General features: G+C 39.4%; 1 protein-coding gene across 1 annotated transcript in view; it reads right to left on the bottom strand.

Annotated features, from left to right (window-relative positions):
• Window positions 1–18,780, bottom strand: part of pcdh15b (protocadherin-related 15b) — a gene marked incomplete at its 3' end in the record, with an annotated part of 357,459 nt that overhangs the window by 123,029 nt on the left and 215,650 nt on the right. Inside the window, exons 20-21 of the mRNA XM_079845636.1 lie at window positions 9,583–9,888; window positions 6,752–6,979 (exon numbers count right to left, since the gene is read on the bottom strand). Of these exons, the coding sequence (XP_079701762.1) occupies window positions 6,752–6,979; window positions 9,583–9,888 (534 nt within the window). The remainder of the gene's footprint in view (window positions 1–6,751; window positions 6,980–9,582; window positions 9,889–18,780) is intronic.

The raw sequence follows: 18,780 nt of genomic DNA, 5'->3' as shown, positions 1-18,780 counted from the left end.
TTAATATAAAATGTAATTATTTCTGATCTAGTTATATATAAAAAGTTTGCAATATCACAAATATTTTAGAGGAAATATGTAGGCAGTCGGGCATGCATGCATTGTGTCATTTGTAATACCTTATGGGAATTTTTCCTCCAATTTTAAATGTTTATTTTTTATTTTTTAAATCAACATGTTTAATGTTGTTGAGCTGTTTGGTTCATGGTGTAGGAGCCATATTCATTTTTTGTTTCTTTAACTTTAATTTGCTATAAATATTTTCCATTTAGTTATTATGTTTTCTTAGTGTGTGCTCCTCCTGCAGGCAATGGGCGAAATTGATTGTAAAGGCTGTAACTCCAGTCCAGCAGGTGGTGCTGAGACCAGCGCAACAGTCATTGACCGCGAGATTGAGTGTGAAGGAACGTTGGAAGCATGTGTTGGAGTAACACGCTTATAGGACTTATGTTTGTTTTGTTTGTTTACCTTTTTTGAACAATAAATATAATTTAAAGGCATGCAACTGGAACAGCTCATTCTTTTCGAGTCAAGACGGATCAGCATCACCACAAAGGGTACAAAACCATCAACAAAGGCTGGTTTTTACCAGTACAATATAGTCAATGACTTGCTGATTGGATTGCAATGTGGATCATTTGTGGAGCAACAAGGACGGCAAATGTTGAGTATTAGTTGCCGACTGGAAGACTGAAAGTCTGGACTGTTTGATCAAGCTGCATGGCAAAGGACACAAAGGAATCAACAAATGTGCTAACAGCTAACAGGTATGTGCATGCAATATGACTGACTGAATTGTGTGAACTTAAGAGGAACCTGTTGCTGCATATGTTTGAAAAAGAAAGACTTTGCTAATGGGTGCAAACAAGAATGGAAAGGACTTTGTTGTCATCGCCACATTATAAATTGCATGTAGCTTGTGGAATGTAACTCTTAAAGTAGTGATAATAAAAGAGCAAAATGGCTGGCTCTGAAAGTGGTGAATCTTCAGGTCTACCTGAGCAGTTGGATGAAAGAGTGGCTAAATTACGTGCCTCCAGGACTGGAAATGGAAGAGGACAAACCTGTAAATGAATAGTCAAGCCATATTGGATAGATTAAAAGATAAGTATTCACTTTTATATATATTATATTGTAAAACACTTAAAGTGTAAAATGATAGTTGTAATGGCTCCTTATTTGTTTACACATTTGAATTGGTGCTAAAGGCCCAATTAGGGGCCGGTGTGTAGGAGCCATATTCATTTTTTGTTTCTTTAACTTTAATTTGCTATAAATATTTTCCATTTAGTTATGTTTTCTTAGTGTGTGCTCCTCCTGCAGGCAATGGGCGAAATTGATTGTAAAGGCTGTAACTCCAGTCCAGCAGGTGGTGCTGAGACCAGCGCAACAGTCATTGACCGCGAGATTGAGTGTGAAGGAACGTTGGAAGCATGTGTTGGAGTAACACGCTTATAGGACTTATGTTTGTTTTGTTTATTTACCTTTTTTGAACAATAAATATAATTTAAAGGCATGCAACTGGAACAGCTCATTCTTTTCGAGTCAAGACGGATCAGCATCACCACAAAGGGTACAAAACCATCAACAAAGGCTGGTTTTTACCAGTACACATGGTTTTAAACTCTTTGAACTTTGAAACAGTGGGCGCTCACTTTGCAGAGGGCATTACCTATTCCCCACAAAGTTATATATGTGAAAGATACAGCAAAAGGAAAAGTGCAGTTGGCTCCCATGAATGCTGATGACACAGGTGATTCCGGAGATGCAAGAGACGCGATGCGACCTAATACACTCAATAGAGCAGCCGTCTCCGAGTCCAAGGAGAGGCCAGGCGGGTTCAGGTATCCAAATTACACCTCCCTCCCCTGTTAATCCCCCCCACCCTTTATCCTTCCTGCGAGAATGCGCTTATTCAAGGATGCCCTTGAGTCTTGAGTACCGACTAATAAAACTTTGCTATTGCACACATCCCCAAAATAAAAGGTCTTGAGGAAAGTACTTTGGAGTGAAATTGGTATTTTTTTTCTCTTATTTTCCAATCCCACACATTTCTGTGTGTCTTCTCTCTCTCCCCAGATGAAAAATAAAATCTGTCAAGCCTTAAAGTAAATCTGCAAAGTGTACTGAGTTCATGATGGTGCTCTTAGTCGCACTGGGACCGTTCTCTCCATCAGGACGGTGCCTTGGGGCCTCTATCCCATCATAATCACTCTGATATCCCGAGTCTCCATGCATCAGGTAGCACATTCGTTTCCACCGCTCACTTCTGCTTTTTCTTTTTCCACAGCAACTAATTTTCAATTAGCCACACCGTGCACAGAAGGAAAATTAATAAATAATCCCAACACAGAAACAATTAGGGGTTCTTGGGAGACTGTAGGATGTAATAAGCTGTGTGTTTCCTTGCATGAAAATGCTTTTGCTTAAACTCTTTATCTTTTATGCTGAAGCTGATCAAACTGCAGGTGGTTTGCTAACTGAAATATAACATAAAATATAATTTTAAACAACTGGTTAAATGTCTAACAATTCTAAGTGCCCTAGCTCTCTGGATGAAGCCTGATCATAGAGGAATATAGCAAGACATTTTGAAACTGAGGTTAACTGAGTTTATCCTTTTAAACATGTTCATAACAATAAGTAACTAACTTTATTGTAGCAATGTCTTTTTGAATGAAAAACTATCCGATGCTATAAATTTAGCATTGAGAACAGAATTAATCTGGCACAAAAACCTTGAGGATTTTAAAAAGGGTGACAGTTTACCGAACTCTAAATGCAACTAATAAAACTAAAATAAATAAATGATATAAAACACCATTTATATAACAAGAGTTAAACATAATGATTAACAACAGCATTAAACTAAACACTTCACTTGAAAAAAAAAACACCTTAAAGGGGTCATATAATGGTACATGCACTTTTACAAGTTTATTATACGAAAATGTGTGTTGGCAGTGCCTGTACACAACCATCCTATAATGATAAAAATACATCCAGTGTTTTTTTTTAATCTCCTTATATGTTTTCCCCTGTCTCAAATCGAGCGATCTGACCGTGTGACGTTACATGGTGTACGCCCCTCCTAAGATTGTTGATTGACAGCAGCGTTTCAACACAGACCCGCCCTGAGCGAGCTGTCATCAGTCCGCCATTGTTGATACTCTGGAGCAGAATGGCGTCTAAGCGATTGTGGTGTTGTGTTGTTGGGTGTAATAACGAACACAGCAGTCATTTTGATGTTCCTAAATCCGAACCGCTGAAGACGCAGTGGCTGCTGAGTTTTGTTTTCGAAGGGAATATTCCCCCCGATCAACGTCAATGTTTGCGCAAATCATTTCTCAGCAGACTGCTTTATAAACGAGGGTCAGTATAAAGCAGGTTTTGCTAATAAGCTGCTCTTGAAAAAAGGATTGTGTTCCTGCTGCACCTCAGGAAGGAGTGTAACGTTTTATTAACCTTTATATTAATCTTTGCAAATCGCTTGCACGCTTCACGATGAATGAGGCTAAAGTTTACAGGGTAAGTTACATTACGGCATGCTTTCTGTGTATGACGTTCTCAATATAATTCATAATCCCACGTTTATAATGAACAACGCGTTATGGTTGTTATTACAAACTGTGTACTCGGGTGATGAAGTTAACGTGGTAACACTACACTAAGCTTACTTTTGTACATGGTTTATAACGGTGTCTGTTACTGATTAATAAGTAATGTAAAAAAAAAATCTTATAACATAACATCAATCTGTCAATGACATAACATATATATCAGTAAACAACACCATAGCAACTACGCTACTCTGCCAGTAAAAAGATAGATCAAAGTGACATGACCAACCATTCAGAAACGTCCTGTTCGAACTTCGTTGGGTTCGTCATCTTGTTCCTGGTCCGACTCCGGTTCAAACTGATAAGGTTGCTCAGATGTGTCCTCAGAGACTCCCGTTGCCATTATTTCTCGAAAATATACCCTCAACTGTTGTCAAGGCAACACTCCACGTGTGTTGTGGTGTTGTGTCGGGTCGAACCGAACGCCCCACAGAGCAGAGGGGCGGGGTGAGCAAAGCTCATTATCATTTAAAGTCACATACACTGAAATGACTTGCTGAAAACAGAGCTGGTTTTGACCAGGTAAAATGAGTGTTTTCTTACAATACTAATGAGAATTTTTAATTAAAGTATATTATAAACTTTTCATTTAGACACTAAAGAATCATATTAACTTGTACAAAAATGGCATTCTATGACCCCTTTAAATCGCTGAATCGTTTTTTGGGAACTTGTTCATTTATTTGAACTGTCAGATACACCTAAATTCTCTAAATGTGCTAAATGACTCAGAGGACAATATAGGAGAGAATATTTATTATTGCGTCAAGTCACTTTACTGCAATGTAAAGTGACCAGCAGCCATATCACCCTGTAGCCCAAGACTGGTTTCCCACTGAAGCTAAGCAGGGTTGAGCGTGGTCAGTACCTGAATGGGAGACCTCCTGGGAAACTAGGTGCTGGAAGAGGTGTTAGTGAGGCCAGCGCTCACCCTGTGGTCTGTGTTGGTCCTAACAACCCAGTATAGTGATTTGGGATTCTATACTGTAACAAGCACCGTCCTTCGGATGAGACGTTAAACCGAGGTCCTGACTCTCTGTGGTCATTAAAAAATCCCTGGCATCCTGGCCAAATTTTCCCATTGGCCTCTGTCCATCATGGCCTCCTAATCATCCCCATATACCGATTGGCTTCATCACTCTGTCTCCTCTCCACCAATCAGCTGGTGTGTGGTGGGCGAATCTGGCACAATATGGCTGCCGTTGCATCATCCAGGCAGGTGGATGCTGCACATTGGTGGTGGTTGAGGAGATTCCCCCCTTTCCATGTAAAGTGCTTTGAGTGCCCAGAAAAACGCTATATAAATGTAATTAATTATTAATGCTGTGTGTGAGCAGAAAAATGGCAATGTAGCACTTTGAAAACAAAATACTGTACCAACACAATCATCTCTTCTACCCACTTAACCGACAGCAGCATTTCCAGCGAGAGCTAATTGGCATTCGTCCAGTGTGTAGAACTTAATCTTCTGAGACCTTACAAATCAGCTAGTTACACAACAGAGTTCTTGTGGACCTAATGACCATTTCAGATAAAATACCAATCCCTAGCTGTCAGTGTCCACAGGGCTTAGCGGTGGCTATGGAGAAAAATCAAAGGATGGCAACAGTTTTGGGATATCCCCTGCTGAAAAGACCAGCTTAGACCAGTATGAACCTCTGGCCACACTTTAGATTAGGGTCCAATTCTCACTATTAACTATCTAATAACTACGACTTTTGCCTTAATAAACTCCTAATTACTACTCATTAATAGTTAGTAAGGTAGGTCTTAAATTTGGGTATTGGGTAGGATTAAGGGATGTAGAATATGGTCATGCAGAATAAGGCATTAATATGTGCTTTATAAGTACTAATAAACAGCCAATATCCTAGTAATATGCATGCTAATAAGCAAGTAGTTAAAGTATTAGTTCACTTTAAAATGAAAAGCTAGACATAAGCTGAAGTACCACCCCAAGCGAACGTGTGAAGACTAATAAAAACAACCTTTACAAAAAAAAACTCAGTCTCCAACTTCCAAATCGCCCGACATAGTTGTTTAACCTTTTTTTGGTAAAGGATGTTAGTATTAGTCGTTGCACAAGCACTTTGTAAACACGGGGGCAGTACTTCTGCCTAAGTCTAGCATGACCTTTCCGACATGATTGCGCAATCCGTGGTGTGTCGCAGAGCAGCGCAAGATGAGCAATTTAGGTTGAAAAGTATATACATTTTTTTTTTAAAATTGGAAAATGACTGATGGTTTCACTAGATAAGACCTTATTCCTCAGCTGGGATCGTGCAGAGCATCGAAACTGCATTGATTTGGACCTTCAACATTTTGGTTGCCATTGAAGTCCATTGTGTGGAGAAAAATCCTGAAATGTTTTCCTCAAAAAACTTCCTTCAGTGGAATTTATTTTCCACTGAAGAAAGAAAGACATGAACATATTGGATGGCATGGGGGTGAGTAAAATATCAGGAAATTTTCATTTTGAAGTGAACTAATCCTTTAATAGTGACAACTGGACCCTGAACTAAAGTGTCACTGAATCTACTTGCTTGCCAGGTTTGAACATTAGGCATAAAGGAGTTTAGATAAGGGCTTTTCACAATGCCTTTATCCCTGGATTGTCGTCGCTCCAAAAGACACTTTTAACACAGGGTAAAGGAACACTTTTGCAGTGTAAAACGTATAGTGTGAAACGATGTGGTTTTATAGCAGCAGGTACTGTATAATATACCTGCTGTCACTTTAAGACCTGACACATGGCCATTATACTGTTATGGTGTGTTCATACCGGACGCGATTGACGCGATTTGTGCGAGTGATTTACATGTTAAGTTGATGCCGAGATGCGAAATGGCATTCTGCGGTGCGATTCGCGCGAATGAGGCGAATGGCGAGTATCCGATTATCGAATATCCGCCAATCGCTCAAGTTGAAAAATCGGAACTTTGGCAGATATTCGCGCCACGCTAACCAATCAGGAGCTTGCTCTAGTAGTGACAACAATGAGGAGACAATCTGTATATTAATATCTGGTTCAGACAATATGATTTACTTGGGGTTTAGAATGACCCAGGGTTAACTGGTTAAGCCCTATATATTAGTCAGAGAATTGAGGGACATAATTGAGACTCTCTTACCAATACAGTGACGGTAACAGAGGCCAACCCCGGGGGCATTTTGCCGCTTCCACCATCCACAGCCTCCACCACGAAGTTGCGTGTCGTCCCATTAGGTAAGAGTTTCTCGAAATCAAGTGAGTGAAGCACCATCAGCTCTCCAGTGAGGGGGTTCAATGCAAACAGCTCTCTGGCCTCCTCGGTCCTGATACGGTACGTGACGTTCGCGTCCAAATCAGGGTCCAGTGCCTGTGCGAAAGAATCATTAGAATCAAAACACGGATGAGTAATTCTACTCTGAGCATTAATTAAACTCTTAAACTTTTCCGGAATAAACCAAATGACCGGGTTACATTAATGATTGAAACGAATCCTGTAGTGACCCTGAAGCAATGAGTAAATTAGAACTGGCAGTAAGGCACAGAGCAGCAGGAACTCACAAATTCCCCATCATGTCAAATTGAACAACAACCCAGAGTTTTGGATATATCTATGATGCAAGGTATAGGTTCTGAGGACAAAATTGTGTCTGGTCTTGTACTGTAACACAGTGGTTATCAAATGATGGGTAGAAACCGCAAAAATAGTCACAGACAGCAGCAAAAAACATTGCTAAATGCAAATGATAAAATGCATTTAACCATACAGTCCAACCCTGGCTTATTGTAAACATTTCTGCCAAATATTCCATTGCTTCTTGCAAGTTTTGTGACACTTTTAAAGTGATATGTGGTGATTTATTGAATACAGAGACCTTGAAATCCACGAAACATCCACTATATTGCCAAAAGTATTGGGACACCCCTCCAAATCATTGAATTCAGGTATTCCAATCACTTCCATGGCCACAGGTGTATAAAATCAAGCATGTAGTTGCTCTCAGGAGCTCAGTGAATTCAAGCCTGGTATCGTGATAGGTTGCCACCTATGCATCTATGCATTCGTGAAATTTCCTCACAACTAAATATTCCACAGTCAACTGTTAGTGGTATTATAACAAAGTGGAAGCAATTGGGAACGAAGTGGTTGGCCATGTAAAATCACAGAGTGGGGTCAGCGCATGCTGAGGCACACAGTGCGCAGAAGTCGCCACCTTTCTGCAGAGTTAATAGCTACAGACCTCCAAACTTCATGTGGCCTTCAGATTAGCTCAAGTACAGTGCGTAGAGAGCTTCATGGAATGGGTTTCCATGGCTGAGCAGCTGCATTCAAGCCTTACATCACCAAGTGCAATGCAAAGCGTCGGATGCAGGGGTGTCTGGGTCTGGTTTTTCCGGTTGCCAGCAGAACGGTACTTGCCGGACTGCATTGTGCCAAGTGTAAAGTTTGGTGGAAGGGGAATTATGGCATGGTGTTGTTTTTCATGGGTTGGGCATGGCCCCTTAGTTCCAGTGAAAAAACTCTTAATGCTTCAGCATACCAAGACATTTTGGACTATTTTATGCTCCCAATTTTGTGGGTAAAGTTTGGGGAGGGTTCCTTCCTGTTCCAACATGATTGAGCACCAGTGGACAAAGCAAGGTCTATAAAGACATGGATGTGCGAGTTTGGAGTGGAAGAACTTGACTGGCCTGCACAGAGTCCCGACCTCATCCCGATAGAACACCTTTGGTATGAATTAGAGCGAAGACTTCGAGCCAGGCCTTCTCATCCAAAATCAGTGCCTGACCTCACAAATGCGCTTCTAGAAGAATGGTCAAAAATTCCCATAAACACACTCCTAAACCTTGTGGAAAGCCTTCCCAGAAGAGTTGAAGCTGTTATAGCTGCAAAGGGTGGGCCAACTCCATATTAAACCCTACGGATAAAGAATGGGATGTCATTCAAGTCCATGTGCAACATATGTAAAGGCTGGCATCCCCAAAATTTTGACAATATAGAGTATATATACAGTATATATAGAGAGAACGTAGCTGGATCACAACAAACAATCACGTATGTAGACTACTGAAGTTACTAGCTGCATTGAAAAGAAGGGGAAAATCCTCAATAACTGAATTTAGGCCATTTTCTGTTTACTTTAGTGCGATAAACATTTTTGGTTCTGTGCTACTAAATGTCCAAAGTAAAATCTAGGTCCTGAAGCAAATCTGGTTGAGAACTACTACTGGTGAAAGGCATTCACATCTGCTAGTACATTCTAGCAAGTATTCTGCCAAAAAAACGAACCAGTTTAAAGATAAAGATTCTGTCATCATTTTATCATCCTTATGTCTTTCTACTTGTTAAACACCCCTAATGCATTAACTAATTTTACCAAGCTGAATTGCAAAGTACCAGAAACTTGGAATGACATAAGGATGAACTTGAATGAATGAAATGAAAATGATGAAACGATTACTTCTGTTTGTTACTTCTCAATTACTTCTCTATAAACTATAAACTATAAAATATTTTCAATTAACTGCAATTAGCTTCCAATTAAGTGTCCGAAAACATCACATTCATTTAGCACTTAAATAGAATTATTTTAAAGTAGATTATTTCCATATAAGTACTATGATTAAAAGTATGATAAAGTGTTTTTTTTTTTTTGGTATTATTTAGTGTATGCAAACCAGCACTAATTAGCAATAAACTCACTTGCACCAGCATAAAAAAATGGTCTAAGCTAGTGTTGTAGGCAAGCTGCAAACTTGCTTTTCATAAAGGTCATGTTCCAAATAAATTAACTTCCAGCCAATAACACCTTTACAAATGTGAAACATGTCTGACTTGTCAAGTTAAGACATAACATTACCAAAGAAATGTTTTCCAGAGGCCAATTTCAAGGAGTCATGTTTTTTATCTGGCCGTGTACGATGTGTTGAATATGCATGTGCGGTGTGTGTGTTTGGCTGTGTGTAACTTACACTGATATTGAGGATGACCATGCCCACTGGGCTGTTTTCTGGCAGTGTGACGTGATAGGCAGGCTGGGAGAAGACTGGGCTGTTGTCATCAACGTCCAGCACTTTGATGGAGAGTGTAATGGTGGTCCGGCGAGGGTCCATGGCCCCATCCGAAGCCTGCACAACCAAATCATACTGAGCCCTCTCCTCACGGTCCAGAGGCACAGCTGTGAAGATGCTGCCGTCAGTGCTGATCCTGAAGAGATCTGTGTGACTGACCAGTCGGTAACGGACCTGCCCGTTAATGCCCAGGTCCAGATCAGTGGCCTGGATGAGGACACACACACACACACATATACACATTTACCTAAAAGAAGACATACATGATACCTGGAAATCACACTCATATTTGCTTGTGACATTTCATTTTTAACTGATTTGAATTTCTATAACTTTTCAAGTTGTTCATGATTATTAGATTAGGATTCTTTCTTTTCCCAGACTGCTGGGAAAACAATCATAAATGTAAAAAAATCATCCTGCCCCCAAACTTTTGCACAGTAGTAAATATATGAATATATTTTGAAGAAAGTATAGAGTGCTTCAAAATATATTAATATATTTACTACTGTTCAAAAGTTTGGGGGCAGGACGATTTTTTTACATCTGGGACCCTGGACCACAAAACCAGTCATAAGGGTACATTTTTTGAAATTGAGATTTATACACTATCTGAATAAATAAGCTTTATATTGATGTATGGTTTGCTAGGATAGGACAATATTTGACCTACATACAACTATTGAACTATGAAAATCTGGAATCTGAGGTTGCAAAAAAATCTAAATATATTGAGAAAAGTTCACCCAAAAATTTAAATTAGCCCATGATTTTCCAAGTCCATAAAAGTGCACCTATCCAACATATAACTGCACCACACGGCTCTGGGGAGTTAAAAAAAGGCCTTCTGAAGCGAAGTGGCACGTTCGTGTAAGAAAAATATCCATATTTAAAACTTTATAGACTAAAATAACTAGAATCCGGTGGTCGGCTTTAAAGCAAAAGAGTAACCCCTGATGCATTGTATGACGCAGGATGTAGGAGCATTGCAATCTTTTGACGCCTCTTGCGGATAGTGCTGGGCAACAAATTCAAGCCCCTCTTCTTTTATATCGAAATCCTCTGCCATTTCTCTTTAAAATTCTCGTTTAGACTTCTAAATCATGACCGGTGTTTTTTTTTTTTTTGCTCTATCCTCTGCGCTTCTGCGTTCGTCAATACGCATGCGTCAAGGGTTACTCTTTCACCGTAACTTTTTACTCTTTCACTTGTGTACCGCTGACCGCCAGAAGCTAGTTATTTTAGTCTATAAAGATTTAAATATGGATATTTTTCTTACACAAACACGCTACTTCGCTTCAGAAGGCCTTTATTAGGCCGTGTGGAGCAGTTATATGATGGATAGATGCACTTTTATGGACTTCAAAAATGACCCAACAATTCAATGCCATTATAAAGCTTTGAAGAAGCAGGACATTTTTAATATAACTCCGATTTTATTTGTCTGAAAGAAGAATGTCATATACACCTAGAACGACGGCTAATTTTCATTTTTGGGTGAACTAACCCTTTTAAGTTATCCAAATGAAGTCCTTACCAATGCATATTACGACTACTAATAATTGTTTATATATATTTATGGTAGGCAATTTACAAAATATCTTCATGGAACATGATCTTTACTTAAAGGTCCCATGGCAGGAAATTTTCATTTTGTGAGGTTTTTCAACAGTTGAGTAGTTCCCCTAGCCTGAATATTGTCCCCAAGTGGATAGAAACGTTGATCGGTGTAAACCCGAGTTCTGGCTGTCTTTCTCTGCCTTTGAGAAAATGACAGGCTAGACTAGCCAATCCTGAAGTCTCCTGGTTTGACGTCCAAGCAGGAACGGTTCCCTCCCTTTCCTCCACCCAGAGAATCTGGCACGCCCATGCAAGCGCTCGACAGATCATTGCTTGTGAACGAGTGAATGCTGGCAGTTTCTCAGTGTTTGGATGTACAAATGAAAACAGAAGTCTTTTTTCAGTTCCTTCTGATCTGTGATCAGTGATTTCTTATGTGAAGCGAATTATTTATTATTCGTGCACACACTGCGGCTTCTCTCTCCCGTCCGAACGGTGTTTTCGTGTTTTCTATCTTGTGAGTCAGTGGTTTTGTACGTCCTCATTGCGTCTATCTGTTCTAAAATGTCCATACAGTCGTTTCTGCTCAACATTAGCAGAGTAACATCTTTAGAGATAAACCTCACACACGCCGAAGCTCAGGCTGCACTGGCCCGGCCTTCAACATCCCCGACCCCCAGTACTGCATCTGGCCCACAGCGGAGGCACCAAACGCGGCGCGAGATTAAGCAGAAGGGGGGTAAGCGTGAGCATATCCGGGCAAGGCAGCTTTCCCCACAATAAACTGGATTACATTCGATTACTGCTGTTGTGTCTTTGTTTGCGCTGTGTACTCAATGCGCGTCACTGACGGTTTTCATATGATAGGAACATATCTAAAAAATAATGCTATTATCAACACTTACTCGTAACTCGTTCATCTCGACAGCTGTAATGGTACTTTGCATGTGTTACAAAGTTGGTAATAATGATGAAGAAGGACTCTGTGTGACTGAGACTCGTGTTTATTCAGAACTCTCAGATACAAACACAATAAACTCGCGCTGACTGACAGCGCTCTCATAACTCAATAGTTACTATAAATAACTTTGTTAGCAATCGCTGAGCTCCGTCTCTGGTACGTTAGTGATGTACGGTTCGCGAACGATCTTTCTTTTGAACCGGTTCTTTTTAGTGAACCGAATCAGTTTACCAAATCGGACTGAATCGTTCTAAACGGTTCGCGTCTCCAGTCAGCGCTGATCCATAATTTACTAAAGTTACTAACTTTCTGACATGAGTGACAGTCCCTCCGACTAGAAATAGACTAATAACCTGAAGTATATGCTGTAACTACAACCGTTCACTGAACTGAGACTGACAGAACTGATGTGAAGTGAACTCCGGTCCATCCTCTCTGGCAGCAGCTCGTGTCTGCTCGTGCCTCGTAGACCTCGTTAAACCACGCCCCCTCCGCTCATTTCAAATACAAAGATGTCAGCCAATCACAACAGTGGGCGTTTTTACTGAAGTCTCACAGCAGACACGCCTCTTGAAACAGGGCATTCAGCCACAGGGCAAACAGCAGTATTGAAAAAAAAGCCTTTTATTTCTAAATTATGACATTTTATGATATAAAAATCATACAAACAATATAAGTACACCTCAGGAAACATTATAAAATAATAGAAAAATGCCATGCCATGGGACCTTTAATATCCTAATGAAAAAGTTTCAGCTTCAAAAATTCTAATACGCCAGTTTGGTGCTCAATATTTTTTTTTTCTCCCAAGATTGTTTGATAAATACAAATTTCAAATGAACAGCATTAATTTGAAATATAAATCTTTTGTAACATTATACGTTTTCATTGTCATTTTCGATCAATTTTTTTAATTTTCCTTGCTGAAGTATAATTATTTTAAATATTTTGAACTGTAGTCTGTTTTAGATTTTGGTGACACTTTAGGTTCAATATGGTAAAATTGCATGGACTAATAAATGAACAATACTTTTACAGCACTTTATTATGTTATTACTATGTTATTACTAGTACACGTTAACATTTCATGTTAAATAAATTAACAATAGTTAAAATTATGACCAACAATTAGTTGAATGATATTATGAAGTAACAGTTAAAATTCAGATGAACATTAAATAGAAATAAACAATAGAGTATTAGATCAATATTATATGCAAATATTCATTGCTAGCTCATTATAAATGATACCCAACATAAAATATTTTTTATTGATCCTTAAAGTAAAGTGTTACCAAAATTCCTATAGTTTTCCATTACATATTTAAAATTCATTTTTTTCAGGTTTTCCTTGACTGTGGGATTCCTACCACACACAGAGAGAAATAACCTGCCCATATGGCTGTGAAAACATAACCTTAATTTATAATTTCAAAACGTCACCACGCAGAGTCACCGAACCACACACACCCCTAGAGACACCTGCTTCATCAGCGGGGTGATGAGACAATCAACAAAAACACCAGCAAGATTTGTGACTCCCTGCAGTGGCGCAGACAGGTGCACGGTGTTGTTCTTTGACATTCTCATGGCAATTATCCCCACTCAGTTCACAGACACCAATAAAAAGTCATGCTAAATCATAACGGTAAAGAAATAGTTCACCGAAAATCCATGCAGTGGTGGAAAGTACTCAAATCAAGTACTTGAGTAAAAGTGCAGAATCCTTTAATAAAATATTATCCATTATCCACATTATTATATTATTATAATAATATCCAGTATTAAGTACTCCTTTTTAATTTGCGTTAAAGTACAAAAGTACTTGATTAATGCACTTAAATATTATAAACAGACATCGCATAGGGTATAATGTGTTAAAGGGTTAGTTCACCCAAAAATGAAAATTCTGTCATTAATTACTTACCCTCATGTCGTTCGACACCCGTAAGACCTCCGTTCATCTTCGGAACAGAAATGAAGATATTTTAGTTGAAATCTGATGGCTCTGAAAGGCCTCCATTGGCACAATGGCACTTTACACTCTCAAGACCCTTAAAAGGTACTAAAGACGTCATTACAAAGTCCATCTCACTACAGTGGTTCTAAAATAACTTTATGAATTGGCGAGAATAGTTTTTGTGCGCAAAAAAACCCTAAATAACGACTTACATAGAGATGACGATTTCAAAACAAGGCATCATGAAGCTTCGAAGCGTTATGAATCAGTGAGCCGAATCATGATTCGGATCGCGTGTCAAACCGCCAAACTGCTGAAATTTGGCGATTCAAACCGCTGATTCGACTCGCTGATTCATAACGCTTCGAAGCTTCATGATGCCTTGTTTTGAAATCGTCATCTCTATGTAAGTCGTTATTTAGGGTTTTTTTGCGCACAAAAACTATTCTCGCCGATTCATAAAGTTATTTTAGAACCACTGTAGTGAGATGGACTTTGTAACGACGTCTTTAGTACCTTTTAAGGGTCTTGAGAGTGTAAAGTGCCATTGTGCCAATGGAGGCCTTTCAGAGCCATCAGATTTCAACTAAAATATCTTCATTTCTGTTCCGAAGATGAACGGAGGTCTTACGGGTGTCGAACGACATGAGGGTAAGTAATTAATGACAGAATTTTCATTTTTGGGTGAACTAACCCTTTAACGTTTTAAGAAACACTTGAGAAATGTTATGTTTATTGAGCCCCCCCCCCCCAAATGTTAGATCAAATTTATGCCCATGGACTTGATCATTTGAATCGAGAACAGATGCAATAGAATTAGTCTAATTAATGATTAAATCATTGAATCATTCAGTGAGATTTATGAACTAATTTCACAGATTCATTGAAAAGAATCAGCTCGATCACGAATTGGACACCGCTATCATGTCTCGGAGCGGGGGATGATTTTATTGACACATTTTAATTAAATGTAGTGGTGTGAAGTAATAAGATACTTAATAAACTTGTATAAAAATAAAAAAAAAACATACTTTGTTACTGTCCACCACCACCCTCATGTCATTCCAAACCCATATGGCAAGCTTTCAAGTTTCAAAAAGGATGCAAAAGTGCATCATTTTATGCATACATTTAGTTAACATGACTCCCTATTTTTTATTTTGACTTTTGTTATATTTATTATATGAAAAAAGAGCAGCCCGGATTTTGTTCAAAAACTGTCCTTTTGTGTTTCACGGAAGAAAGAAAGTCACATGGAATGCCATGACAAATGGACCATCAAAAAATTGTCTCTTCCCCTCTGTGGCTACTCAAGTTTCTCCATTTAGACAAGTGTTAAAAATGGCATCAAACAAACTCGCAACTCCCCTATCAGCTTCTTATCCGTGCAGCACTTGTGCATGAAAGCACCTCATTGACACTCAGGCAAAGTGCTTTTGTTTCTGATAAGGCCTGAAACAAACTGCTCAAACCAGACCGGCTGTGATAAATTTTACAGACATAGATAGAGAGAGCACTGTCCTTCGCCAAAGGGTCGGACCCAAACTCATTTACTACCGTCAAAGCTAAAACCCAGAGGAGGCTAGGATGGCAATGGTGCAGTCAATGACAGACTCGACCCTTTGACAAACAGGTCTTTGAAGAGCCACATTTTCCATGTCTAAAGGAAAAGAATCAGAAAAATCAAGCTCTATGATATGTTTTAGTGAAGAGATATAAGTTTCATGCAATGCTTTCTTGAAATGTTCCTTTCATTTTGCCTCCATTCATGTGTGTTACAGAGATGTCTTCTATTATTTGAGGTGTTTCATATATAATTAAAAGAGATAAATGCTTAAAGAAAATGTCAATGGCATAGACAGTTCAGAGAAAGATGTAGCATGTAGTAACTGAAGTGGTGGTGAGAGCGAGCTTTCTAAAGCCCACCAAGCTTGTCCAAAGTAACAGTGAAAGTGAATGTTGAAAGTGAACGCCGAATTTTCTGGTATTTGAAAAGATCACATCAGCTAGTATCTGCCACTTTCATGTGTTATACAATGACTGCTATATGATTAAAACTCTGCTATGATTTCAGTATTAAAATACTTTCTCCAATCCCATTTAAATATGCAGAGACAACTGCAAGTAAATTACGAATCAGCTGGTTTCACATATAATGCTCCATTAACTGATGCTCAATAGATATGAATTAAGAAACACAATGGCAGCGCTAGCGTATGTTTTGCAGGTGTGCGATTATGCACAGAGAAGATAATTTACTGTGTTTTATACACCTGGCTCAGCAAATATTTTCAGACAGGTTTTCATTTAATATATGAACGTTTAAGTCAATGATGCATGTTATTTGCATAAAAGTAAATGTTTATCATTATCTGTGTGAATTTCCACCACATTTGCACAAAATTATTTAGCTATATCTCAGCAAAATCAGCGTTCTCAATTTTCACAAAGCGGATATTCAACATCAATCGCAATTCTATATATATTATCTCGGTTTTGGGGTTACGGTTCGATAAGAGTTTGGTACATTTACATGCATTTCATCACTGGACTGCAGTAGTGAGACTTCCACGAGTCACGGCACAAATCGGCACAATGCCAAATGATTTTGTCTCATTATAACAGTGGAAACAACTTAAAATATTCAATTTAAGGTCATACAGATAATAGTAAGAAACTGTAAAGGGTCTGTAAAACTCTGTTTTTATTTGTGTACACACAGGATGTCGCTTTCTGCCTTAATGGTTTCCTTTCCATGAAGCTTGTGGAGGACATCACAAAAATGAATCGAAACTCAGCGTATAGGCTACTAACAAGCTCTTGCGTGTCATCTGAACTCTTGCTTTGGGTTAGAGATTGTCCCTTCTTCTTGTAAAAGTGCTATATAAATAAAGGTGACACAGAATATTTGTTTTCGTTTTGATTTACATGATTTAAAACCTGACATTTCAACGTTTCTTTAGACATTTGTCTCATGTTTGTGTGTCAAGTTCTTACTAAGCTAGAGGTCATTTTCTGAAGAGAATCAGATTAGACATCATTGAGAGAGAGGCTGAAGATCGCAAATCATGTTCATTTCCCTTATTTTGCAAAAAACACAACAATTTGTTTTTATTGTGACTGTACACACAAAAAATAGAAACTTAACAGATTATAATGATGTATAACATTTGCCTGAATGATAAAAAACAACAGAGTTATTTGAGTCTCTGTGGCACTGATAAGAAAAAAAGCAAGCCAATCACGCCGGCGCGACGGCCGACTCGAGAGGGTTAATTGTGCTCTTTTTCCAGTTGAGGCGGTTAGCAAACATTGTTGCATTACCGCATGTGCCCCCTTGTAGATTGGAGTGTGGATCCGCTGTGATTGACTGTATTCATCATCTCACCGTATGCATTAAACTGTGATGTCCGTACTGTGACGGTTCAGGACGAATACATGTACCATTACACCCCTAATATTTGCGGCAAGAATGGCATAAAGGCACCCAAAAAAATGTGTATTGTATTGTTTAAAAATGAATATGAACTTGTTTTCTTTGCATTATTTGAGGTCTGAAAATGCTTATTTTGACCAGTTGTCCTTTTTTGCAAATAAATCTGTTCATTTTAAACAAACACATACACAGTATACTGTATACAACGATCAGGCATAACATTATGACCTAATATTGTGTTGGTCTCCCTTTCGCTGCCAAAACAGCCCAGAACCGTCGAGGCATGGACTCCACTAGACCCCTGAAGGTGTGCTGTGATATCTGGCACCAATATGTTAGCAGCAGATTCTTTAAGTCCTGTAATTTGTGAGGTGGGGCCTCCATGGATCAGACTTGTTTGTTTGGCACATTCCACAGATGCTCGATTGGATTGAGATCTGGGGAAATTGGAGGCCAAGCCAACACCTCAAACTCAATGTTGTGCTCCTCAAACCATTCCTGGACCATTTTTTTGCTTTGTGGCAGGGCGCATTATCCTGCTGAAGAGGCCACAGCCACCAGGCCACCAATACTGTTTCATTGAAAGGGTGTATATGGTAAGCAACAATTCTTAGGTAGGTGGTACGTGCCAAAGTAACATCCACATGAATGGCAGGACCCAAGGTTTCCCAGCAGAACATTGCCCAAAGCATCACATTGCATCCGCCGCCTTGCCTTCTTCCCATTGTGCATCCTGGTGCCATGTGTTCCCCAGGTAAGCAAAACACACACACCGGCCATCCACATGATGTAAAAGAAAACGTGATTCATCAGACCACCTTCTTCCATTGCTCCGTGGTCCAGTTCGGACGCTCATGTGCCCACTGTTGATGCTTTCGGTGGTGGACGGGGTCAGCATGGGCACCCTGACTGGTCTGTAGCTATGCAGCCCCATACACAACAAACTGTTATGCACTGTGTATTCTGACACCTTTCTATCAAAACCAGCATTAACTTGTTGAGCAATTTGATCTACAGTAGCTTGTCTGTTTGATCGGACCACACGGGCCAGCATTCGCTCCCCACGTGCTTAAATGAGCCTTCGCAGCCCATGACCCTGTCGCCGGTTCACCACTGTCCCTTCCTTGGACCACTTTTGATAGATACTGACCCCTGCAGACCAGGAACAACCCACAAGAGCTG

Source organism: Gobio gobio (assembly GCF_949357685.1).
Source record: "Gobio gobio genome assembly, chromosome: 20".
Lineage (NCBI taxonomy): Eukaryota > Metazoa > Chordata > Actinopteri > Cypriniformes > Gobionidae > Gobio > Gobio gobio.
This window is presented reverse-complemented; position numbering and strand designations above follow the sequence as displayed.